The sequence below is a fragment of the Ascaphus truei genome, chromosome 6 (genome assembly GCF_040206685.1).
Source record: "Ascaphus truei isolate aAscTru1 chromosome 6, aAscTru1.hap1, whole genome shotgun sequence".
Taxonomy (NCBI): domain Eukaryota; kingdom Metazoa; phylum Chordata; class Amphibia; order Anura; family Ascaphidae; genus Ascaphus; species Ascaphus truei.
This window is the reverse complement of record NC_134488.1, coordinates 101,180,820-101,208,535: the sequence shown is the minus strand read 5'-3', so window position 1 is coordinate 101,208,535 and position 27,716 is coordinate 101,180,820. Positions and strand designations below refer to the sequence as shown.

General features: G+C 42.5%; 1 protein-coding gene across 1 annotated transcript in view; it reads right to left on the bottom strand.

The window, feature by feature from the left end:
- GRIN2D (glutamate ionotropic receptor NMDA type subunit 2D) overlaps positions 1 to 27,716 on the bottom strand; it is a 370,096-nt gene that overhangs the window by 19,266 nt on the left and 323,114 nt on the right. Inside the window, exons 11-12 of the mRNA XM_075605369.1 lie at positions 27,276 to 27,463; positions 847 to 1,079 (exon numbers count right to left, since the gene is read on the bottom strand). Coding sequence (XP_075461484.1) covers positions 847 to 1,079; positions 27,276 to 27,463 — 421 coding nt within the window. The remainder of the gene's footprint in view (positions 1 to 846; positions 1,080 to 27,275; positions 27,464 to 27,716) is intronic.

Below are 27,716 nucleotides of genomic sequence, written 5' to 3'. Positions count from 1 at the left end.
GTCATGGCACCACGATGCCATTTGATGTCGCGGAGCCATCTTGACAGGACCATGCAGGGGGATGCTACCATGCTACTCGATGATGCTGCCGCAGGAGAATGTAAGAGCCGAGGCCCGCACATGTCCCTGCACCAAACATCTCCGCCCGCCCTGCCGTATCGCAGAGCTGCAGTAACCCAGAGATTTCCAATCTCAACCTGTAACCCGGAGATGCCTAGCCGAAACCTGTAGTCTCTGGGTCAAACCCAGGAGCGGTGGTAACCCTGAGACTATGGGATTTAAAATAGAAGCATTTGATGAGCTATATCCAGCATAATACATGGGGGGAGGGGCGGAAGGTTACGTAGCCTGTCAAGCTTCATAAAAAAAAATATTTTAAACATATATTTCTACTCTGGATAACTGTAAATCTTATATTTGTCAGATGACCTATGATGTGCAATATAGTGTGGTGTGACCACAGTAAAAATTCTGGGAACTTGATGTTGAGGAGGTAAATTAATTGTTTCAAGTTTACTAAACAATATAAAGTAAGACTCTATGAAATGGAGAATACTCTTGTGGCTAATCACAGAGACTGGACTAGTTTGTAGATGGTTATAAGGACATTATTAGGAATGGTGGGATTGAGGGGCAGGCATGTTTTGTTTTTTTCCACGTCCCCCTGCAAAGAGATACATTATTTATTGTTGTTTAACTATAAATAATTTATTTTTTTACCTAAACCCCACCACCTATTCCCCACATATATTTCACTGGATAGAAATCTATATGGAAATGTGTATAGATTTTCAGAGAAACATGATTACACTAATAAAATAGCATGAACTCTAGCAATGTAATTACCCTGCTAACTGCCATCAGGAAGTCCAGTTTCCCAGAATGCCTCATACAGTGACGTAACTTCCAGTATATGAGGTGCTCCCATGCAAACACCAGCAGGCTCAAGCCCATAGCAACAAGAAGCATATAGAATACGCCTGCCATGTTGTCGATGTCTAGTTTGCTGCTCATCACCTCAATCTTGTCATTGTGGCAAATACCCGACAGCCAAAGTCTTTCCAGCATTTCAATCTCATCTGTGGAAACAACAGGAAAACGTTTAATGATCTAACTGCAATAAATGGAAAATCAAATCCACTTACCCCAAACACCCCTGATGAGCCTTTTCATGAATTCTGACAAACTGTTCACTCCAATCGCAGTAGAAAATAGTCACTGCTGTATATGACATCATACCTCATGTCACAAATACCTAGAACTGTGGTTAAGATAATTGAAATACATTTGGAATGTCATTTGTGATGTAATAATAAACCAGAAATGATCAGTGTTTAAATTATTGTTGACAGGAGCAATGACATATGCTTTAGTGACTCTAATTTCTACATTGCTCAGTTCCCCAACTAAGTACCCTTCACCTTTTCATTCTATCACAAAAGCCATTCTAAGTATTCTCCTGGCTATGAAGTATTACCCATTTGATTTATGATAGTGAGGGATCCTTTTTGAACCATGGAGCTGTAAATTGTCATTTACTAGCTTCTAGTCCCATGTCTTCTAACCATAATTTTACTTACAAATACTTTTTATCATAGAATTTTTTTTTTTCTTTCTTCTCTTTTTAGAAGGGAAAATTAAAATAGAAATCGTACAGTAAAACAGAAAAGAATTTTCCACGTTGTGCGTAATGGTGTGAAAGGCTCTCCAGGCCACATTATGCAGCAATAGAGGGCTGTTTTATTTAAATGTATACAATGTAGCAAGAAAACTAAATGAGTTAATCAGATGTCCATTTGTTCCTATGACAGTTTGAAATGTGATGGATGTAGATCAGCGGTTGTCAACCTTTTGTCTCTCGCGCCTCCTTTCTTCATAATCTAAACACACTCCAAAAGAAGCACAACCCAAGGGGAAAGAAGAAACGCAGAGAAAATATCTAGTGCAGATTGCATCTTAATCAAGGACAACACAACTTAAAGCTGTACGTGAGATCCACTCACATTTTACAGATAGCGCGTTGTAACAAAGGTGTTCTTGTATCACTGGCAAATCCTCCTTGCTCCAAAGTGTGATATGTAGTCGGATAGAAACAATTAATAGTATAATACGGATTTAATATTTAAAAAGCTAATTCAACAGATATCTACCCCATAACATATAATCAAAACAGGCCCTATGGTATTTAATAAATATTAAAACAGTGTTATACCATTACTATTTGCCTGCATTACCCAGCGGCAGCCAATCAGGATTGAGGAAACTGTCCAGCCCTCTAGCAACTGCCCTGCTTTCTTCCTGCTCTTGGAAAACGGGGAAATCTTGCGGTACCCTTTTAATCCTCTCACGGTACCCCAGGGTGCCAGAACCCCGGCTGAGAAACATTGTAGTAGATATTACAAATCCAGACAGTTTCCTTATTTCAAGACCTACTTATCCACTTCAAATAGCTTCTTTTAGAAATATCTCCCTTCCCTGCAGCATATATCACTTGGAAACAGAGTTCAAAGAAACATTGCTTATTACAATAATACTCTAATGTAATAGTTTTAAGCCCTTTCCTCAGGGAACCCCAAACTCACCAGACTTTAAGATTTCAATAGATTAACAAACACAAGAAAGCACTTAGACTACATGCAAAGAGAAAATTAAATGGTAAAACACTGCTGTGATTCCCCAGAGAAAGAGTCGAAAACCCCAGCTCAACTGCATACAAAGTATTTTTTAAATAATTCCAATCAGGTCCATGGTGGAAAAGATTTATTCCTGCTCTAGCTGGTGGAGAGAAATCAGCAGGTGGTAGGGATGTTGGGGTTCAAGAGAATGAACTGTAGGAAGGAGGAGTGGGTAAGATAGCAACCCGGGAGTGCTTCTGGTAGTGAGGAGGTCATGACTGCTCTTATCCCTCCTGGGTCATGGAGTGCATCAGTCGAGAAAGTGGGTGAAGGTGACATACAGCTGGTTCTGTATTGTGTATTGGGTGTTGCTGCAGTTATGATGTGTAAGGATTCTGTTCGATCCGTGCCAGGTTTTCACTGCGGCCCGGGTTTTCTGTCTCTCCTGCCCTTTCTGCTCTCTGTGGCCATTTTGGGTACTGGCAGCCTGCTTTATAAGGCTGCAGTTACCATAGGGAGTCGCCGAGCAAAGTTCTGTGTGTTTGCAGCACCTGTCGGTCTTTGCAGTTACGCCTTACCCTCTTGCCTGTTTTGAATTCCTGTTGCTGACCCCGGACCGTGACCTCGATGCCTTCCGCCTGCCCTCCACATGCCTCCTTGACTTTGCACCTCTGCCGCGAGCCCTGACCTCTCTGACTGTCCCCTGGACTTTGCAACTCTGCCACCAGCCCTGACTCCTGCTTCCATACCGACTACGGATACTCTTACAGGACTCTGTCCTGGGTTGTGGTCGGTTTATTTGTATCCCTACCTCAGCCCTGCGAGTCCGCTTCCTGATTTGAAACGAGCACCGTCACTTGATGCTCACACTGTTGCTGGGCATGTTTCTCTATGTGTTTGTTATTTTTGTGCACATGGGTAATATAAATAAAGTTTTGCTATTGATGTTTGGGGTCACCTGACCTAGCCAGCCAATAGGGAGTGATGTTGTCCCCTGCAGCTCAGGAATGACATGCTGCAGTGTCGCGGGTAATGGTCACTCCCGAGGAATCGGCATGTATATAAAAATGTAAGTTTTATTCACTTACCTTACACCTTGATTAAGTGCAAGAGCTTGAAACACGTAGGTGGAGTATTTTTACCCAGTTTTACTTGTTTATGCGTATGTGAGCTGAATAAATAATATTTTTATGGGAGTTACCTTGTCATGATCCTTTTTTGTTCCCGTTTGCTCCTGTCCTGGTGAGGCTGTGCTCCGTTCCACACAGACACCGTTTTAAAGTAGATATAACTAGAGATGTGCGAATCCGGCAAAATCCGGTTCCCTAGTTGTCGCTGATGTTACCCCCCAAAATCCATTTCGCTGTGTAAAATCCACAAACAGATTTGGGCGGATTCATAAAAATCCGCCATTTGATACAACCTGTGGACGAATTTGTAGAATCAAATCCGCGGATTCAGCCATCCATTGGCGGATTTTTAGGAATCTGACAGATGATGGCTGAATCCACGGATTGGATTCTACAAATCTGTCCATGGGTTGTGGAATCCACAGAGTGTATTGGTAATAATAACTTTAAAAACGTTAACCGCCCTTTTTGACATTGATCTTCTGAAATCCGTGGACCAAAGGAACCAGCTGATCCACTGCAAATCCAAATTCGCAAAAAAAAAATTGCCCATCTCTACATGTAAATCCCCTGTGTATGCCCATTAACACGAGAACACTGCTCCCTAACAGGTTCCTCTCCATGGACATGTGACTGTGGTAAGCCAGTAGGAAGGCTGATGAAGGAGAAGGGACTATGACAAAAAGTGAGCTGAAGGAGCAGGGGGCAGCCATGACAGGATCAGATCTGTGGGGAGCTGAGAAAGTGAGGCTGGATCCTGAGTCTTCTGTGAGACGGGACCTGCATGCGTCCCATGTGGAGAAATCGAGAGGTGATCAGTGGAGAACCCAGCTGCAGAGAGCCGGAGCCAGACGAGAGACAGCTGACGGAGGGTATCCCCTGCCGGGTCATAGGAATAGGGATACAAAACGACATATCTTTGTGAAGTACAGACTGCAAACTACAGTGACAATACAAAAGCTCCAATGGTGTACCAGTACTACAAATATAGGCCCAACCACCCAGGATTGGGAGGCCTATTACATTCACTATAATAAACATACATGCACAGCGCTTAGGTGAACTGTAATGATATGATTTTGTAGCCCCGGTAAGAAATGGGGGCTATATATCTTTCTCCTACTGGTGTAAGTCCTGCTAAGGGTAAGCCGCCAGTAGCTATCATGGGTTTCCCCTGCTTCAAGCCCTGCCGTGATTGGTGGAGGTAGGCACCTGACTGTGTGCTGGCCAGAGACACAGGGGAGGGGCATGCTGACATCATGATGGGCAGGGCTGTCTCTATTTAGTGAGCTGTTCCTGTAAGTGACAAGGAGTTCTGTCCTGGGAGCAGTGAGTGCTGAAGCAGAGTCTGAGCTTGGAGCATGCCAGAGAGAGGAGAGGAGAGACTCAGCCACCTTGAGTAGAGCTGATAGCACCCTAGTGCAGTGGACCAATGCCCCTCACCCTGCAGAGGGTGCGGGGAGAGTCAGCCTCACCTTGAGGGCCTATACCTTGGGGTGGAAGGTGTGGAGTATTGGAGCGCCAGACAGCCCATTCTGAGGGTGCACTTCTGGAGGGAAGGAGAAGGAGGAAAAGCCTGTACCCTGCTGCTGTTGCTGTGTGCTGTTGCTGTGTGCTACTGATCTGCTGTTGGACAATAAAGACCAGTACTGGTTTTAAACAAAGACTGTGTGAGATTGAAATCTCTCGCCCTGGGATCAGGGCTTCTCTGGGAGGGTTTCACCTTATTCATTAAGGCTCGCCAGAAATGGAGGCGTTGCACCAAGACTGATAAGAAGATGGAGGCATATACCCCAGAAGCCTGTCCCTGTTATCCCCAATACCAACGTGGGAAACTCAGGCCCTCCTGTTCCTTACAGGTATGCACCACCAACATACATGTAGCTAGCCCTCACAACACCCTAGGGGTCCAATCTGCGACCGGGGGGGTGAACATGGGTTACATCTTGTATGTAGTGGGCCTATTCCTAAGGGTCACGTGTGTTATATCTGACACCTATAGGTAAAAGTAGTTGAAGATAATGATTAAGTTACTTTGGAAACATGGTGAGCTGAGATTTGGTAGGGTGGTATTTTGATTTCCCAAGCTGCTCTCTTTTATCAGATGTCAGTGTGTCCAGCAAGTTCTTGCACAGTCAGAGCTCCCCTTTCTTGGCTGTCTGATAAGGACAGAGTGGGCTAAAGCTAAAGAAAACACTTGCTTGAAAAACACTTCTCCATTTAGAGTAGAGATGTGCGAGTCAAGAACTAGACAATTTGTTTCCCTTTTAATGTCGTGAAAAAGCTGTGTCTGAGTCCGAGTTCAAAATGTGCTAGATTTGCTTGCGAATGTCTCTAAAAGCACTAGAGTATTTGCTTAATACTGAGACTATTAATAGGGCACACATACCATGTTCGTGCGCTGTCTGGTGATATTTCACTGAAGCTTACTAATCTGGTAACTTTATTAACGCTTTAAGGCTGGGGGAAACTTTTTGCAGGGAATTCAATTTGGAAAACAAAAAAACACTTCACATTTTCGACAGTTTCGAAATCTCAGCAGTACCTCCAATGTAACCCCTCTTTATTTCCCTTAGATATGCAACTACTAAGGTGGGGGTCCCGCTCCCACGATGGCCTTTCCCTCTCTGGTGTCTCAGGACTAGGGATTGTTTTCCTCTGCTGTCCTTGCAGCTCGGAGGTGCTCAAGTCTTCCTGTATCTCCTCTTGTCCCTCCTCCTGTGACATCATCCTTTCCTAAAACCCAATGTTGTTAGTTCTTTCCTAGGTTCACAATCACTGGCCTGAGGGCATGTCCATCAACATCCTTTATAAGTGTTCATGAGCGGGGGTTGGGTTACATGTAATTATTTTTTAAATAAAATGAATACAGCCAAATTGTTCCTTTTAGATCTGGTTAGATCTGTTTAGAGAAGGCAATTGAACGGTTTCATTCTTCACAAAAGGTTGTTTTGTGTTTGACTATGTCAGATTGCAGCTTTAACCAGGAACCCCCTGGTTTCTGTGCAATAAAAAAAGCAAAACAAGTGTAGCCATGCCACATTTGGCTACTAACCTGCCCTACTCCTGGCAGTAAGCCCTGCTAGAATCAGGCTGCCTGGAGTCAACATGGTGTTTTCCCCCTCCTTGATGCTGCACCAGAGTGACAGTGGGAGGCAGTGACATCAGGCCTGAGCATGACCAATCATGGGACAGACCTGGTGCCCTCCTCCTAGCTGTACTTAAGGGCAGTGCTGCCCCAAATTTAGCAGTGCCTCTCCCCCTTGAGAGAGGCAGGGATCACAGAGGATTGCCTGGAGCTTGGCCACCCCTGTTCCTCTTCCCCTTGGGGGAGAGTGAGTGATACCCTACACCTCTGGTCCTGGTAGAGGGCCAGGGAAGAGCCAGGACAGCTGCAGGGGCCCTGATCGTAGTGGTAGTCCAGAGACCATCCTCAAGTTGACCATCCCAGAGACTGCAGAGGTCTATGTATAGACCAAGAGAATAAACTGTTCCTGTTGTTATACTCCCACCTAGTGTGTGATCTTACTGGGGTGGGGGGGGGGGTTAGTTTTACTGTAGGAGATCATCTTCACCTATCTGGAGCCTACAGCAAAAGGAGGTGCTACACTGCTAGATAACCATGTGGGTAATGTACCCCAGAAACCTGATCCTGTGTCCCCACTACCACCGGCGGACAGCTCAGCCCTCTTGTTACGAGCAGGTACCATGCACCACACGACCAGTAATGGCAGAATCTCCCAGAGGGTGGGGGAACCATCGTTTCACAAGGAAGACATTAAGATTTGACCTATAAACACTACAAAATGCATAATGCAAGATGCATTACAACAGTTTAAAAACAGGCAAATCTCTAGTATTAATCATCTTCAGATGAGTAGGGGCCTTAATTGTATAGGAGAAAGTGAGTCATTTGAAATCTATAAAGGTGTTCCATTTATATGTAGCTGCTCATCATGACTTCTTTCACCCTGCAACGGGGCTTCAAACAGAATTTTTTTTTTAAAAAGAATGTCCTTATTATAGCACTTCAAAAGCATACAAGAAGCCACATCTTGAGTAGAAAGTAGATAGAGAAGCCGATCTGTCTTTGCAAGATGAGAGGGGAGGTGAAACAAAAAGGCCATTAAAGATCACAGTACTAAGTTGCTTTTTGCTTCAAGAGGGGAAGAGTGGCTTTATGGTACAGGCACTTGCCTCTACAGTGAAATATTTCACTTTCAGATCCAGTGCTTCGTCCATATAGTCATGGGCAGGCCACTTTATCCCCTTGTGCTACAAACTTGCAAGATCCTCTGGGCAAGGTGTTCCTGCTTCTTTGATACTGTATAGTACAACACTGTATAGCTGTGTATTCACATGTACTGTACCACTAAATAACCATAATTATCTTTACTAAGAACATCAATAAGTCCTAATGTATGTTACATACTCATGTGGCTAGCTTACAAACTATAGTGAATGCTGAAAAACGCATGTTCCCCACAAGACACAATCATTAACATGAATGAAGGGGATATGTCATATGCTCCAACCTTTTAAACATGGAAGGTCTGTATAGATTTTAGACATCTTAACGATATTAAACTAGGGATAAGGAACTGCATGGGATATTGCTTGAAGAATTTACAAGCCCAACACTACTGGAACAGAACAAAATGCTTGCAGGGTAAGGGCAGAATATGCAAGTATGTTAGAGCAAGACATTAAAGCGGGGCAGCGGGGTGCAATGTATTAAATAAAGGATGGGTACCTTATAGGTGATGTTGAATTTCATACAGAATTAGCAGTGACGGGTGATTGGGAGCAGATAAAAAAAAAAGTATGTCACTGAACATCCCTCTGCATACGGTAAGTAGAATGATTAGCAGATAATTTAAGTAATGAGCTAACAATGAGGCTAGTGCACTTATTTTATCATCATCATATTCAGCCCTAGTCAATCTACTGCTGCATGAAGGCCTCCCCAATTATCTTGCAGGTAGCAAGCCTCTTCTCCACGTTGATCCAAAAATAATTCTCATTGCATTCTGCCATCTTACTTTTGGTCGTCATCTTGGGTCTTTTAATTTCCCTTGAAACGTATTTATAGGAGTCAAAAAATACTGATAAAACAAGCTGTACCACAGCAACTAAGGCTTGGGGAAATGGGCAATTCAAAAAGAAATACTAAGCCACAATCTTCAATATTATTCTATTTGACCAAAGTCTATCTCCAATATTTCATAGCTTAACTGGCTTTCACAGTCAAGGTTTCTGCTAATAACAAATTGCTTCATAAGTCAATCATGCTTAATTAGACATGGTGACTAGAATAAATGGGAAACAATTGGAGGATGGCACAAACAAATGCATAGTTTAAAGTGTAGCTATTTGTGTGTGTCTGTAATAAAAGAAGAAGCCTGAAATGGCCGGGGTCAGGTATATAGAGATAATATGTGATGGAGGGTATATACTAGTAGTGCTTTTCTCTGCTTACGTAGTATGGGCATGTTTCAAATAGATAAACAAAAGTAGCTTATGTTCCTGATGAAAAGCAATACATATTAATGTTTTGACAATACACAAATAAGTGTGAAAGTTATTTTAAGGGTGACAAAAGGTTTTGATCCGTTATTTTGAACTGTCACTTTAAATATTTAGAGCTATATTTACAGAAGGAACAGTTTTTATAGCTTTCTCTTGTGTGTTATAATGAGATATGTTGCAATATTCTGCATTATCACTGAAAAATCCTATGAAAATAATGTGTTATTGTGTGTTATAATGGGATATGTTGTGTTATCAATAGGAGCAACAACCCTTGCTAAATCTGTACTACAGTGCGAAGCCAAAAGGTCCCTTAGGCTACGGCCCCAGTTAGTGCGCGTGCGAGCAATGGAGCGGCTGGCGGCGTTCGTGGTTTTTACCCAGTGATCTGAGGACTTCAGATCACTCGCGATGGGGAGGCATGGCGGGGGGCATGGCCATGATGTCATATGGCTGGTTTGCCCTCATTGGCTGAACCGCCACCGTGAAGTGGCATTGCTCGGTCGCCACGTCAAAAGTCAAATTTCTTGACTTTTCAAATTGTGGTCACGCCATTGCGCTTTGTGCATGCGCGTGCACACACTGACTGGGGCCGGACCCATAGACGGCCGTCTCTTCGCTCGCGGTCGGTATCACTGGGGACGAGGCCTTACAGTTCACTGGTTTGAATAGGCTATAAGGGCCTTTATACGGTTAGCTACCACTACTTACTTTGTGCATCAATGTCTGAATCGGACATATTATTTGATGCCAATGAAGGCAATTTGTCACATGATTTGTGATTTGTGAATGATAAACACAAGAGGAACAGGCTTGTGGATCATAACTCAATATTTGGAAAACTGTGTCACATTGCTGAAAGACTGTTAAGCCTATATTTTGCACAAGTCTTCTGCTGGTGTGATCGTGCGCTAGAAGGTGTCCTAAGGCAGAAGACTGCTTGGTAGAGATGGGCAGATTTTTGTTTGATTTTGAAGCTGCCACGGATTGACCAGTCCCTTTCAGCCTCGGATTTCCGCTAATCAGTCTCAAAAAGGCAAATCCGCTGTTTTTTTCTACTATTGAAAATCGGAATCCGAGTCACGGAATCCAGTCCGATTTTGGATTTATGGTGACTCTGACGTCGGATGTGATATACTGTATACACGTTCAGTGGACCGGATTTAGGTTTAATCCAACATCTGATTTTTTTCAAATCCCCAAATCTCAGCACATTGGGCGGATTTGAAAGAATCCATAAAGGATAAAGTTGCTGAAATCCGAACTCTGATTTCAACGTGTGGATCAGATTTTGTCTGAAAAGCCCAGAAAATCCAGGAAGGGGATTTGGACCAGTCCACCCATCTCTACTTAGTAAAAATCGTCCATAAGACGTGGAACATCTAAGGCAGATACGCTGTGAATTCGCATGAATAAAAGCATTCATGTTTTATGATGCTGCATAAAAATGTATGTTTCCAGCATACTTTGCTACAACCAATAACTTGAGTAAAATCTGCAATCTGTACCACGATCATAAAAAGAAGAAATAAACTTTGTGAAAGTCCTAAACATATTTAATAGGAAGAAGGAAAGTAGGAAAACAGCAAAGAAGATTTTTTGTTAACACTTCCAAACACCTATTTGTAACACTTTTTCATTTTTAAATTTTTTAGAAAAAGTGTCCTCGAATGTGTTTTTTTCCATCTTTGATTCTTCAGAGCGGAGCTCTTTGTTCAACCAATGGGGTTGAACACAGAAGAAAAATATCTTGGTGGCCGCCTAACACATAAAAATCATACTCTCTTACTATTCCACACTCAAGGAGAAAGTGAATGGGGCCTATGCATTAAGCAGCGGGGGGGAAAACGCCGGGCTATTTAAATCACCAGATTTGACAGCGTTGCATAAAGCCCAGAATACCTGTGACAGCAACATTTTGCAAAACTGGCGAGTAGCCGGCAACGTGATGTTCGCCCCACTGAAAAGGGCTCACCCGGCAATTTCTTTCTGCTACAGAGAGAGAGAGACGCCTTTCCCTGCGCAAATCTCGCCAGAGATAAAAAATGTTTCATATAAAATGTATTACTACGTATTGTAGCAAGGGGTCTCCGGAGCAGAACCTCGTTGATTTGAGGTCCGGGGACCCCCTGCTTCCCAAGTTACAGGTCCTGGTATGGGGTGCCGGCATCTCCTACAGTATTTAAATCCTACGGTCACGTAACGCAGACGATTTAAAAACGGCGGTGATACTGGCACCCGATGCCCCATACTGAGGCCTGTAACTCAGGAAGCAGGGAGACCCTGAGGCAGAATTCAAAGCGGTGCAGCTCAGGAGTCCCCCTGCTCCCGCACATTATTAATACAAATTACATTAAAGCAGCTTCATTACCTTGGTGCGGGTACTTGGCCCTTCACTCACTCCCTCTGCCCCTAATAAACATTACAATATGTACTAACCACCAATACAAAATCCACTCACCCTCTGTGCCCCCACATAAAAACATTTTATTTTTTTCTACACAGGATTGATGCCAGAGGCCGTCCGGGGTCCCTGGGTGGTCCACACAAGTGTCCGTGGGCCTCCAGGTTGTCCCCGCGGGTGGAGACAAAAAACAGCGCAAACCGCATAGTGAAGTATATCAAAATTATAATTTGATTTGATTTGGGCTAAAAATCGTAATATCTAGTATTACGATTTTTAGCCCATTATTCTTGGTGACTGAACCATTGAGCCTGCGACCTCAGCTGTGCTATTATCACTTTAACGAGATCGAGACTGTTCCTGTTCTATTGACCCACACACCACGTGTGCGGAAGAGACTTTCATCTTTGGCGCTGTGACGTTATCCGACGGCGACGCGACCCTGCAGTGTGCGCGCACGCATGCCGGTTTCCCGGAGAGGAGTACTCCCTTGATGAGATCGAGACCACCGGACGGATAGGGTTCCAGTAGTACCTTCCACAGAGGTAGTGAGGCTGATCTTACGAGTCGATTCAACTGTGATTGCCAGTGACCCTAAAACCTATTATAAGGGATGATGTCTATGAAGGGAATGATGAAAATGTAGAGACTTTGTGGATAGAAATTAGCAGTGGAGGTAAAAGTATAAAGAAAATGTTTGTGGGAATATGCTACAAACCACCAAATATCTGTGAGATTGAGGAAGCTAAAATACATTTGCAAATGGAGAAGGCATCAAAACTGGGTCATGTTTGCATAATGGGGGATTTTAATTATCCAGACATAGACTGGGGCAATGAGATTAGCATTACAACAAAAGGAAACAGGTTTTTGGGGGTGCTTAAAGATAATTATATGACCCAAATTATTGAGGAACCAACCAAGAGAGGGGCAGTTCTGGATTTGGTCATATCAAACAATGTAGAAGTAATAACAAATATTCAAGTCCTGGAACATTTGGGTAACAGTGATCATAACGTGGTCTCATTTGAAATAAATTATCAAAAAACAGATCACTTGGGCTCAACAAAGACTTTAAACTTTAGAAAGGCAGATTTTAATAAACTGAGGTCTAATCTGGTAGTAATACAATGGGATGATGTTTTTGCAGGGAAAAATGTAGAACATAAATGGGCAGTCTTTAAAACATTGTTAGAAAAGCACACTTATCAGTGTATACCCTTGGGTAATAAGTATAAAAGAAATAAGTCAAAACCAATGTGGCTAAATAAACAGGTAGGGGAGGAAATGGACAAGAAGAGGAAGGCGTTTAGATTCTTTAAGTCAGAAGGGACAGAGACATCGTATCAGAATTATAAGGAATGTAACAAAAATTGCAAAAGGGCAATTAAATTAGCAAAAATGGATAATGAAAAAAGGATTGCAATAGAAAGTAAGGTCAACCCTAAAAAGTTCTTTAAGTACCTTAATAACAAAAAAAATGAGAAAAGAAAATATAGGACCCTTTCAGTGTGAGATGGGTAGGCAGATTATTGGAGATAAAGAGAAAGCACAGGTATTAAACAAATTCTTTGACACTTGTTTACCAGGGAAGAATAAAGTTCAATAGTAGCGCCACAGGAGGAAGCCACAACCTCCATATTAATGAACAATTGGTTAACTGAGGAAGAAGTTCATAAGCGACTTGAAAAAATGAAAGTAAATAAGGCACCTGGCCCCGATGGCATACATCCAAGAGTTCTCAAGGAGTTAAGATCAGTAATAGCAAAACCATTATATTTAATATTCAAGGACTCCATTTTCACAGGCTCAGTACCACAAGATTGGCGCCTATATTTGTGGTGTGCCTATGTGCTTATAGGTAGCAGATGTGGTGCCTATATTTAAAAAGGGAGCTAGATCACACCCGGGGAATTACAGACCTGTAAGCCTGACTTCAATAGTACGGGAAACTACTTGAAGGTTTAATACGGGATAATATTCAGGAATACCTAATGGAAAACAAAATTATTAGTACAGCTAAACCCCGTTATAACGCGGGTCTCGGGGTCCACCCCGAGACCACCGCGTTACTAACGGTGTCGCGAAGAAAAAAAAATGGCCGCCGCTTTAACGCAGATTCATCCCGCGGGACAGGAGATGGGAGCGAGCATGTCCCTCCGCTCCCCGCTTCCCCCTGTCACCGCGGGACAGCCCGCGGGGCAGGAGATGGGAGCGGGGATGTCCCTCCGGTCCCCGCTTCCCCCTGTCACCGCGTGACAGGCCGCGGGGCAGGAGATGGGAGCGGGGATGCCCCTCCGGTCCCGGCTTCCCCCTGAATAGAAAAAAAAACGCTATACAACCAGTTTCCGCCAGTTTTCCGCTCCCTGCCGCGCGACCTCCCCACCGACGCCACCACCGCAACGGCAGTACTTTCTGGTACTACAGTATATTTAAAAATCGCCACGGTCTAAAGTGTAAGTGTCTGTGAGTGTGTGTAAGTGTCTGTGAGTGTGTGTAAGTGTCTGTGAGTGTGTGTAAGTGTCTGTGAGTGTCTGTGAGTGTCTGTAAGTGTGTGTAAGTGTCTGTGAGTGTGTGTAAGTGTGCATAACTGTGTGTAAGTGTGTGTGAGTGTCTGTGAGTGTCTGTGAGTGTCTGTAAGTGTGTGTAAGTGTCTGTGAGTGTGTGTAAGTGTCTGAGTGTGTGTGTAAGTAAGTGTAAGAGCCGGAGCGGGAGGTGAGCGGGAGGTGGGAGGTTTGACAGGGAGGGGGGGCGTGGCTTGAGCGGAGGGACCTGCTACTCTCCCCCCCCTCCCTCCACGGACTGCAGGAGGGAGCTGCTACTCTCCCCCCCCCCTCCCTCCACGGGCTGCAGGAGGGAGCTGCTACTCTCCCCCCCCTCCCTCCACGGGCTGCAGGAGGGAGCTGCTACTCTCCCCCCCCCCTCCCTCCACGGGCTGCAGGAGGGACCCGCTACTCTCCCCCCCCTCCCCGGACTGCAGGAGGGAGCTGCTACTCTCCCCCCCCTCCCCGGACTGCAGGAGGGAGCTGCTACTCTCCCCCCCCTCCCCGGACTGCAGGAGGGAGCTGCTACTCTCCCCCCACTCCCTCCACTGACTGCAGGAGGGACCCGCTACTCTCCCCCCCCCCTCCTTCCACGGACTCGGGCTGGAGCACTCATACATACACACATACACACATACACACATACACACACACACACACACAGGCACTCACGCACTCACGCACTCATACACACACGCGCGCACACACATGCAGGCACTCACGCACTCACGCACTCATACACACACGCGCGCACACACATGCAGGCACTCACGCACTCACACACACACACACAGACAGGCACTCATGCACTCACACACACAGACCGCTAACCCCCCCCCCCCCTCGCCGCAGTACAGGGCCCGCCGTAGCCGCAGCGCAGGGCCCCGCCACCCCCCCACCCCACAATGACTTCCCACCCCCTTAACTGTGTCAAACAAAAGTCACAAGACGTTGTACAGGCAAAATATTTTCTTAACTACCTAGAGGAAGGTCACCACTACGGTACATCTGTTAAAGTGCAGTTGTCTGTTTATTTCTATATAATAATTGCACCAGCTAATAGTGCTTAATACATAAGTATGATGGTTAGAAAAACAAACGCATACATTCTCAGTAAAGTGTAAATAGCTCATCAGTGAAATACAGGAAAGAAATGTTATACTGCCGATGTTCACATTTTCCTGTATACGGAAAGTACTACAGTGTGTGTGTGTACACTGGCGACACACTTTATTCGAGCTCGGCTAGTCCCACGAATTCGGGTATACCCGGGTGTATTGAGGTTTGTGACTGTTTTCTGCCCGAGTGCATTGGGTTATTTTCCAGGCAGGGATTGAAGCATTTTATTCCCGCTGGCTGCAATACTGCACAGTATATATATATATATATATACTGCATTACAATTCATGAATTTATGCCATCTGGTAGACACGCGAAGCATTGCAGCCTATTAAATCCTAATCATTATCATTTAACAGATCAGCCGCCCGTCAGCCAGGCATGAACCCAGGCTGGGAAGGCAAACGCAACGGGGCTTGTCAGAGGTGAGGAGCGGCGCATTCCAGGTATCTGCCAGGTACATACTGGGTATTTGCTCGAATAAAGTGTGTCGGTGCAGTAGTGTGCAGTGTGTGTGCAGTGTGTGTGCAGTGTGTCAGTGTGTGCAGTGTGAGCAATGAGCAGTGTGTGTGCAGTGTGCAGTGTGTGTGCAGTGTGTCAGTGTGTGCAGTGTGAGCAATGAGGAGTGTGTGTGCAGTGTACAGTGTGTGTCAGTGTGTGCAGTGTGAGCAATGAGCAGTGTGTGTGCAGTGTGCAGTGTGTGTGCAGTGTGCAGTGTGCAGTGTGTGTGCAGTGTGTGTGCAGTGTGTCAGTGTGTGCAGTGTGAGCAATGAGTAGTGTGTGTGCAGTGTGTGTGCAGTGTGTCAGTGTGTGCAGTGTGAGCAATGAGCAGTGTGTGTGCAGTGTGCAGTGTGTGTGCAGTGTGGCAGTGTGAGCAATGAGCAGTGTGTGTGTGCAGTGAGTGTGTGCAGTGAGTGTGTGCAGTGTGTGCAGTGTGCAAAAAAATTTTTTTTTTTTTTTTTTTAAAACGGGAGCCACGGGAAAACCGCGTTATAACCGAATCGCGGTATAACGAGGCGCGTTATAACAGGGTTTAGCTGTAATAGTCAGCATGGATTTATGAAGGATAGATCTTGCTAAACTAACCTTATTTGTTTCTTTGAGGAGGTAAGTAGGAATTTAGACCAGGGTAATGCAGTTGATGTGGTCTACTTAGATTTTGCAAAGGCTTTTGATACGGTTTCACACAAGAGATTGGTGTACAAAATAAAGAAAATTGGACTCAGTAATAATATATGCACCTGGATTGAAAACTGGTTAAAGGACAGACAACAGAGGGTTGTCATAAATGGAAATTTTTCAGGTTGGGCTAAAGTCGTGAGTGGAGTACCTCAAGGATCGGTACCCCTGCTTTTTAACTAGTTTATTAATGACCTTGAGGTTGGGATCGAGAGCAAAGTCTCCATCTTTGCTGATGATACTAAATTGTGTAAGGTAATAGAATCAGAGCAGGATGTAATTTCTCTTCAGAAGGACTTGGAGAGACTGGAAACGTGGGCAGGTAAATGGCAAATGAGGTTTAATACAGATAAATGTAAGGTTATGCATTTGGGATACAAGAATAAAAAGGCGACTTACAAATTAAATGGAGATATATTGGGGGAATCCTTGATGGAGAAGGATTTAGGAGTGCTTGTAAACAGCAGGCTAAGCAATAGTGCCCAATGTCATGCAGTAGCTGCAAAGGCAAACAAGATCTTATCTTGCATCAAACGGGCAATGGATGGAAGGGAAGTAAACATAATTATGCCCCTTTACAAAGCATTAGTAAGACCACACCTTGAATATGGAGTACAATTTTGGGCATCAATCCTAAGAAAAGACATTATGGAACTAGAGAGAGTGCAGAGAAGAGCCACCAAATTAATAAAGGGGATGGGCATTCTAACTTATGAGGAGAGGCTAGCTAAATTAGATTTATTTACATTAGAAAAGAGGCGTCTAAGAGGGGATATGATAACTATATACAAATATATTCAGGGACAATACAAGGAGCTTTCAAAAGAACTATTCATCCCACGGGCAGTACAAAGGACTCGGGGCCATCCCTTAAGGTTGGAGGAAAGGAAATTTCACCAGCAACAAAGGAAAGGGTTCTTTACAGTAAGGGCAGTTAAAATGTGGAATTCATTACCCATGGAGACTGTGATGGCAGATACAATAGATTTGTTCAAAAAAAGGTTGGACATCTTTTTAGATGGGAAAGGTATACAGGGATATACCAAATAAGTATACATGGGAAGGATGTTGATCCAGGGATTAATCCGATTGCCAATTCTTGGAGTCAGGAAGGAATTAATTGTTCCCCTTAATGGGGTTTTTGTTTGCCTTCCTCTGGATCAATAAGTAAGTATAGATATAGAATAAAGTATCTGTTGTCTAAATTTAGCATAGGTTGAACTTGATGGACGTACGTCTTTTTTCAACCTCATCTACTATGTACAGTAACTATGTAACTATGTAACCCCTGTTACATTCTGCAGTGTGGTAACCTGTTGTGCTATATGCACTCAATGCGTTTATTCTCTTAACCTGATGTACGCCTAATACTCACCTTTTATACAAATCAAATGATAATTTTGATATACTTCACTATGCGGTTTGCGCTGTTTTTTGTCTCCATTCTGTTCTAGTGTTGTTGGAGTGCTGAGCCACCCTGACCCATTACAGCTGCAGCCATTATATTGTTTGCACGGCCATTGTATGTATAATCACTTCAAGGTTGAGGGTATTATTGTTCCAATTCACTACTCACTGTTAGTAGATCAATATTGTATATTGGTTTAATTAGCTGTGCACTTTTTTCCCTTTCCTTGTCCCCGTGGGTGTCTGGGGGCCCTCGGGTGGTCCCTGCGGGTGTTCGGGGTCCTCAATCCTGTGCCTAAAAAAAAAAAATATATGCATACATTCAAATAAATACATCCCCCCTCCCCCCAATACATACAGTACAGTAATGGGCAAAATTACTATTATCCATATATGGATATTATCTCATATGTTCATTATAAAATAAAACATTAGCCAGCATAAATAAAGTAAATAAACCTTTCTACTTACCCCTACCATCATGAAGGGCATCCTCTTCAGCATACTCCAGGTCCATGTCCTCCGATGCTAGCAAGAAAACATGAGAAAATACAATCTAATTGGCCCCTAACCCCTTAATCAACTTAGCAGTTAATAACCGCTATAGTAATTAAAGGGTTAACCCACCCTCCCCCGCTACCCACCCGGGATGCCTAACCACCCACCCTGGGACCAATATACCCACCCTGTACCCATTGATTGGCATAGTGGTACATCATACCCATATAATATGGGCATGATAAGCCACAATGTCACTCAATGGTCACCCTAATAAAAAAGCATGAAGGCCAAAAATACACAATAATAAAAGATATACACAAGCACCTAAACACCCCAATTCAATAGATAAAAGCACTAGCCAACCAATTAAATACATAAATAAAAGCACTAGCCAACCAATCAATGTAATAAATAAGAGCACTAACCAACCTTAATAAATAAAAGCACTTACCAACCAATGTAATAAATAAATGCACTAGCCAACCAATCAATTTAATAAATAAAAGCACTAGCCAACCAATCAATTTAATAAATAAAAGCACTTAACAACAAAACAATTAATTATATTTAAACCACTAGCCAAGGAATCAATTAATTTATAAAACCACCAGCCCAGCTGTGCGCAAACTGGGGGGCGCACCCCCTAGAGCCCTACTTCCAGCGACGCGTCATCCTGGTAACCCTGTGTCAAATGACACAGTGGGGTCACGTGATGTCACGTTACCATGGCGACGTGATGTCACATGACCCCACGCGTCATTTGACACCAGGGTCGAGCAGGGGGGGAGGGGGCACGAGGCACTAAGGAGAGCAGGCAGGGGTGTGCACAGGGAAATGTTTGTGCACCCCTGCACTAGCCAACACATCAATTAAAACAAGTAGCCAACAAAATAAATAATTAACTAAAAATGCTAAACAATCAGAAAATGACATAAAAACAAGCCATCCAAATTACAAACAATTTAATCGAAACAATAAACAGAACACTAAAAAACAACAATCAATAGAAAAAAAAGCATTTGCCAAAAAATGATTTTTCTGTCACTATACTGATCTATACCAAAAAAACCTGTAAAAATAAAATTACATACATTCAATATTTTTATTACGTTAAGAAGGGCTGGCCCTCCGAATCCTGGCGATTCTGCAAGCTCTCGTTCCGCGACATCATCAAAGTCATTCCAATGCCATCCACCTTGAAGATCCGGAACAGTTAACAAAAGTCTTCTTTTTTTATCTTCTATCACCGTCTTTCTTCATCTGTCATTATTTCTTTCTTTTCTTTATTCTTCTATCTTCATCTGTCAATCCAAAACCCAATGGTAAATCCAGAACAGGATGTTCTATCGTCGTCTTCTTCCTATTAAATGTGGCGTCCAGGCCTTATATAGGGCCTGTGACGTCACATTTTCAGGTCAGAAGGTACATCTCCAATCTGATTGAATGCTGTATCATGTGCCCGCCTCCTTTTTTTTTTTTGTTAGGGCTGTGACGTCATCTCCAAGGGAGGTACGTCACATCCTTCAAACCACATAGCTATATCACATGGTATTACAGCCAATGGGATTGAAGACAATCCCTTTGGTTGATGAACCATGTTATAGGTTACATTAGTTCAAAAGGATGTGATGTCATCCCTTAAAGTGATTGTGACATAATTCCAAAACCCCTTCATTACCTTAGCGGTTAGCCACTAAGGTAATGAAGTTGTCTGTAATTGCATTTTTATTGCATGGGATTCATGCTGAGGGCCTCCGATGCTGATATAAATGGGTATGTGCTCCGGAGACTCCCGCCATCAATCTGATGCAGGAATTTTTTTTTTTTCTAAGTCCCCTCTCGCTTCTTATCGGCTTTTCACCAACTTCCTGAGAACTTTTCCTGGCGGGAGGATTTTGAGATGAAATCTCTATTCTAGAGCCACGATTAGCTTCGATAAGCTAATTGGAGCTACTAGAATTGCACGAGTTCTTACTGAATAGCAGTAGGCTTTTTTTGGTGAAAAGGCTTCGATAAGTGGCTTATCTGCACTTAGTGCATCGGCCCCAATGTCTTCGAAGCTAGTTGGATGCTTAAAGATATGACACATTTAAATAAATTGATTGAACAAAGCAACTCTGCATGATCTGATTCACAATTTTATTGTAGAAATGATGAAGAGAAAGAGTTAATTATGTTGATGTGTAGCCTATATGCAGAATGTTAAATATAATACATCACTAAACACATTGGATTGCAAGCATTGCATGAGAAAGGGATGGAGATTTTAAGAGATATATGTTGGTAATGTTTATTTTACAGTAGCTTTTGGATATAAAGTCAAACCCATACAGTATAGCACTACTAAAGTAATTATGAAATGCAGAAATGTTATGTATATTGGGTGAGCTCACCAAATGGTGCATTTTACAAGATTCTACTTTACTCAATGTCGCATGCATTGTTGTTACAATAGTCAAATATAATGTTTACATAGTCATGTTGGTAAGGACATAGACTTCCAGCTCAAGTGATCATCTGTTAATGAAGGTAGTTCCTCAAGAAACATATCAGACAAAACAGAATAAGATTGAAGATTTAGATTAGCACATGAGTTAGATGGCTGCTTTCTATTTCCCGCTACGGCTCCACTCATTATTTCCTAACACAGAGTGAATTTGGCATAATTTGACTTCAATACTTCCATGGTAAGAAACACAATTTATCACATGATTTTAAAGCATCATTATGTTGTCTAGGAGAATCCTAAATGTGTAATAAGATACTTCCTAGGTTGTGATTTTAATGGCCCAATGGATCAATCATACAAGGTTTTCTTGTGCAAAAGCTTTTAAGACTCCAGAGGTCTCTTAATCAGATGTGATCTCTAAACTGGAGATGGGAGTACATCGTGCATGAGGTTCATTACAGCAGGGGCCCTTATTTGTGAGATGTTCAGAATATTGTAGCTAGGGTATTGTCCTCCAGTGTATTCATTCATGGATGAGGCGTTGAGAGGATAAGTATACTATATAAGTATCAGATATAGTACCCTCTCAAAACATAATCTTCTGAACACCTCAATTACAGATGAAGACCCCTGCTGTGTTGAACCTCATGCGCTATGTATTTAAGCCTCTGTTCTCCAGTTTAGTGATCACATCTGATGAAGAGACCTCTACCGTTTCAATAGGATAAACACAGGAAAACTGTGTACGATTAATTAATATGTTGGTCCATTAAAAGGTTTCATAACCTGCAAAATATCTTACTCTTTCTGGGACCTATACGGCTACTACTACCCTTTAAAGCTGCAGACCAAGCAATATCATAATGTGTGTTTTTTTTAATTAATCAGTTCTGTACTATGAGAAAATACACGTAGCATTTTTTTTAACAACTGAAATTTTTTACATTATTTTAATGTAACAAGCATTTTTTGTTTCTATAGCAACAAAATCACACCCCCTTCCTCTTCTGAAACAGGCTCTGGCACACCTCTTTTTGAGCCCTGCCCTTTCTCTAGCAGTGCCCCAATTGTATCTAGCGACTGCCTGGTCACATGATCTTCCCCACATAACTTTGCACCTTGGTCCACTTCTGCTGCACTGACATCCATTTAGCCGAATCTTTTCTGATCGATCTGCAACTTAGCCAATTACTTATCATTGTTTGGATTGTATTGATGCACACATTAAAGCGAAATAAATAAATACAAATAAAAACCGGCAGCTTGGACTGCTGCTTTAAAGAAGTGTGTGATAAGAGAGTTAAAGATAATTAGGCCTATTATGCCATGGTAATGTTCACAACCTGTCTTTTAGCTATATTAATAGGTAATATTTGTATATTGTTCCATCATTTTATTAATGTGTTTGCATCTAATTCACCAGGATTTTAGAAGATTTTTGCTCATAAAGGTACCACACACACTATTGCAGAGCAATGTACAGTATTACACCTCTAGCCAACAGCCTAATAATAAACATAAGTGTTGACCCTTTAAAGGGTTAATAAATGTCAAATACGGGTCTAAAATACACGAAACCTTCATCCTGATTATTAAATAGGTAAAAATGGCAGCTAAATGTAACAGTGTTTTTGTTGAATGTTTATAACTGCATTCAATGATTATTTTGTGGGATGTGCTACTAACTTATTAGCAAAACACAACCCAAACTACAAACATGAACCTCATTCTGAGAGTAACCCTATAGCCCCACCCTCTCCCAACACTGCTCACAATTTTCCATTTGTCCCAGTATCCAAACAGAAGATTATACAAGCGCTTCTCAAACTAAAACTAAGCAGCCAATGTGGACCTGACTTACTGCAATCCAAGTCCCTAAGACTTTGTGCCCCAGCCATTCCCAAACCAATTGCTTCCATAATCAACTCTATTCTGGCTGCAGGCCATATCCCTAAGACCTGAAAAACTGGCAGAGTTGTCCCAACTTCAAAAGTGCTGACAAAAACACGGTCTCAATCTACCGTACAAGCCAATCTCTCTTCTCCTAATACTGTCCAAAGTCATGGAAAAATGTGTTCACTCCCAACTAAGTGATTACTATACCAAGACAAATTTCCCTAGCCAATTCCAATCTGGTTTTCACCCCAAACACTCCGCAGTAACTACTCTCCTAAAAGTTTGCAACGAGATACAGTGTGGAATGGATCTGGGACAACTTATTGGTGCAATATTCCTAGATTTTGCAAAGGCTTTTGATACTGTTGATCACGTTATCCTGCTTAACAAACTCGAGTGCTCTGGAATAAGGAAGCAAGCTTTAAACTGGTTTCATTCCTACTTATCAGGTAGATCCCAACATGTGTCTATTTCAGGCTCTAACTCCAACCCCTTGGATATCACCTGTGGTGTCCCGCAAGGCTCTGTTCTGGGGCTCCTACTCTTCTCAGTGTTCATCAATGATCTTCCTATGAGCTTGTAAGGGAGCTTCAATACACATGTATGCAGATGACACAATCTTATATGCACACAGCCCTAGCCTCTCCGACCTTGAGCACATACTTCAATCTGACTTTTCTAGACTTGAAAATTGGATCTCCCAAAACAAACTGTTTTTAAACACTGACAAGACTGTAACAATGGTATTTGGGACCAAGGCTAAATTTTTAAAGCTTCCAATGACTGAGCTCCAGATCAGAAACAACGCTAACACCACCTTAACTCCTGTTACTAGTTTCAAATACTTAGGCATATGGTTTGACTCCAATTTAACATTCAGAATGCACATTGATACCTGACATCCAAACCCTATGCCAAACTAGGTGTACTTTACAGGAACAAATCCTCCCTAAGTATGCTGGTCAGAAAGTGTATCGCACAGCAGATGCTAATGCCTATTATCGACTATGGGGACATAGTTTACGGCTCGGCACCCCAAACCCACCTTAGCAAACTTGATACACTACATTTCAATATGCAGTTTTGTCCTCCAATACAACTACAACACACACCACTGCAAAATGCTCAAAGAACTAGATTGGTCATCACTTGAGTCTAGGCGCAAAGTTCATCTTTCCTGTGTTGCCTTCAAATACTTTCTGGGCAAGCTACCCATCTGTCTGAACAAGCTCCTCACCCCTACCACATGCAGCACTTATCATCTGAGATCTGGCTCCAAAAGACTGTTCATGGTTCCAAGGTTCAACAAAGTATCCGGCCGCTCCTCCTCTTACCGTGCACCCCAAAACTGGAACAATCTACCGGAAACTCTCACAGCCGCCACCAGTCTAAATTCGTTCACAACTAAAGCTGCCTCAAATTTTAATCTGGTCTGTAACTGTTACATACGCCGATAATATATATTATCTCTAACTGTGCATGCTATGTCTTGTATATAATGTATTCCCTGTTCACTTATGTAACTGTATTTGTAACCATGTATTGTTTGTCATCTTAACTCTATGTCCAGGACATACTTGAAAACGAGAGTTAACGCTCAATGTATTACTTCCTGGTAAAACATTTTATAAATAAATATTCTTGCAGAAGTACTCCTGGAACGTGGCGAATCTATGAGACAGAAGAATCACTGCTAATGGATGTGTTTCAATGAGCTGAATAATGATTAGATTGCAAAGTATCTTTCAAGCATCAGTCCCTGTTAAATAAAGGTCTGATAAGCTAGCGTAACATATACTTATGGTTGTGTAAAGTTGTCCAAAGTAACACTACGCACTTTATTTTTCACATACACACAAAAAAAAATCAATACATTCATCTGCTGAGGGAAAAAAAGACTAATTTTCTCCCTTGTTTCACTGCCACAGAGAATTTCCAATTACAAAACATCAGATTCTAACACTGCCATCGGATTGGTTCCTCCTTCCTTTAAATATTAGGCCACAGGGTGTGAACGAGACAAAACAGAAATCTGATTTATTCTTTTCTCGTTTTCTAATTTTCCGTGTAGGGTAAGCAATTCTATTCAGGGAGAATGTATAGGCCAATTTGGAAGTGCTGTACAGACAAACGTGCAGTAACTTTGACAGCTGGTTAAAAAAAGAAATAGACATTATTAGAGCAGCTGTTGTAAACTGCCATTTCCTCTCTGAATATTGGGTATAGTTAGAAATGAGATTTTCAGTCATTCAAAATGTAATAATTCACTTAGTTGTCGAATAAATTCGTTTCAAACCTATTGTAGTTGTTAACTTTTTTCTGATGCAGAAGTTATCATTATTTGCAACCATTGACCACACACATAAAAAAAAGTATGCAATTTGTATTCCGTAAAAAGGAGATGCCAAGTATTTTTATTACTGCTATGGGTTACAACCATGGATTTCAAATGACTTGGTGATAAATGGTATTAAGAAAAGTAATCATACAAATTGTACTGAACTATTTACTGTAGGTACAGTGACACTTACTGCCCTGATGAAGCAGTGATGATTGAATAACACATAGAGAGGTACTGTAGCCTACTGCTGATTCTGGGACTTGCAGCAGTGCAGAAAGGAGCACAGCGTTCCCTGTCTTATAGCTTATCAATAAAGGACACAGCGCTGATGTTAGTGCACAGCGCCGGAGGAACAGACTGGATGTGATGTGCTGTAATATCTACATACAAAATATCCACTTAAAGACGCTTTTGGTATGTAAGTGGATATTTTGCATGTACATTTCTCAAATGTAATAAATGACTGCACTGTAGGGTTTTTTGTTCTCTGCGTTTCTATTTTCGCTGCATAGGTAGTGCCTTTATATCTCTAAATGCTTTACTTCAGAGGCATTTATGTCGCTACTTCAGAGGTGTAATCTTAGCAGAATAACTGTGGCGATTGTTCTGCATGGCAAGCAACCTCCTAAGGGTATGAATGGCAGAGATACCGTTTGGCATAAGTTTGCAAATGATCATAAAGAATGCTTTTATCTGTTTTATAAGAAATATCTGTTTTGCATAATATAGGGCTTTGTTTACCTTTTAAAATGTAATGATCGGAGCAAGAAAATTCTACTTCTGTCAAATTGTATTTTCAAGAGGCAGAAGAGGCCCATTACCTAGCAACCAGCCAGAGTAGATAAAGAAAATACAAGTCCTGAAGATCACGTAGAAGCTGTTCTGCATGGTAATTTGTGACCTGCACAAAGCCAGGTATGTATGTTTGTGTGTATGTATGTGTGTATGTATGTCTTTATTTATATAGCGCCATTAATGTACATAGCGCTTCACAGCAATAATACTGTACACATGACAATTATATAGATCAGCGTTCCCCAACCTTTTCGGCACCAGGGACCGGTTTCATGGAAGACAATTTTTTCATGGACCGGGGGGGGGGGGATGGTTTCGGGATGATTCAAGCGCATTACATTTATTGTGCACTTTATTTCTATTATTATTACATTGCAATATACAGGTATAATGAAATAATTATACAACTCACCATAATGCAGAATCAGTGGGAGCTCTGAGCTTGTGGGCTTACCAAAACTGTGACTGAGACAAGTGCACAGGGTGGGAAAGAGGCGCGGACTAAAATAAGTGTCAGATTCTGACTTCTCATAAGGAGCGTGCAACCTAGATCCCGCGCATGCGCAGTTTATAGTAGCGTTCGCGCTCCTATGAGAATCTAATGCCGCCGCTAATCTGACAGGAGGCGAAGCTCAGGCGGTAATGTGAGTGATGGGGAGCGGCTGTAAATACAGATGAAGCTTCGCTCGCCCACCGCTCACCTCCAGCTGTGCGGCCCGGTTCCTAAGAGCTACGGACCGGGACCGGTCTGTTGCCTGGCCATTGGTGACCCCTGATATAGATAACAAATAATACAAATAACACATAAAGGGGAGAAGTACTTCACACATAAAAGTAACATTTAGGAAAAGTAACAGGTAGTAAAAGAAATACAGAGAAGAGCTAGGTATGATGGGGCGGAGACATGTAATAAGAGAAAAACAAAGTTAGAAAGACAAAAAGGTGGGATCAGTGGTAAAAAGAAGGGTAAAGAACAGACTTGGAGGGAAAAAGATGAAAGAGTAGTGGAGAAGACAAACAATAGGCCCTAAACTAGACCTCGAATGCTTCACAATGGAAAAAATATATATTTAGTTAACAGTTCAGAAGATAAACCAGAATAAATGAAGGGTGGACGATAGAGAACGATTGTAAAAGGGTTACTGGTATAAAGGTGTGAATTAAAGATATTGCGATCATGATTCAAAAAAGGACCGGACAATGGACTAAAACAGAGAAAGAAATAAGGTAGGAACGGAAGGAAATCTTAAAAAGGAGAAGCAAAAAGTCAAAGTAGACCATTTAACACAGTCAGCCTGGCCAATTATTGTAACTACACAGAGACAGTTTGCATCTAAAAATAAAATAAGAAACTGGCAGGGACTTACCATCGCCTAGAAATTGTAGTAACGCAAGGTCGATAGGCCGTTTCCACTTCGATCCTTTCTGCAGTGCAATGCCATAACCTGTGGTAGCAAACACCTTCCCACTGCCAATAGTGACCAGCTTACAGCCCTCATCCTTGCGAGCCATGTAGTTCAGAACAGCTGCATCATAAATGAAGGCATCCAATTTCCTGCAGCAATACAAAGGAGTCAAAAGTAGTTGTGATGCGAATAAGCACTGCTTAAGGCTGAGTCCCCACTGGCGCGGAGCGCGCTCATGCTTGAAAAAGTTGGCCGTAGGGAGCGTCATTACGTCAGACGCATTGGCATTGAAGTCAACACGAAGCGCTGGAGCGGACCTATCCATGCGCAGGTGCTAAAGAGATTTCACTACACGGAACTGATTTCTTGGACTTTTAACAGCACACCAGCCCTGGAAACCTG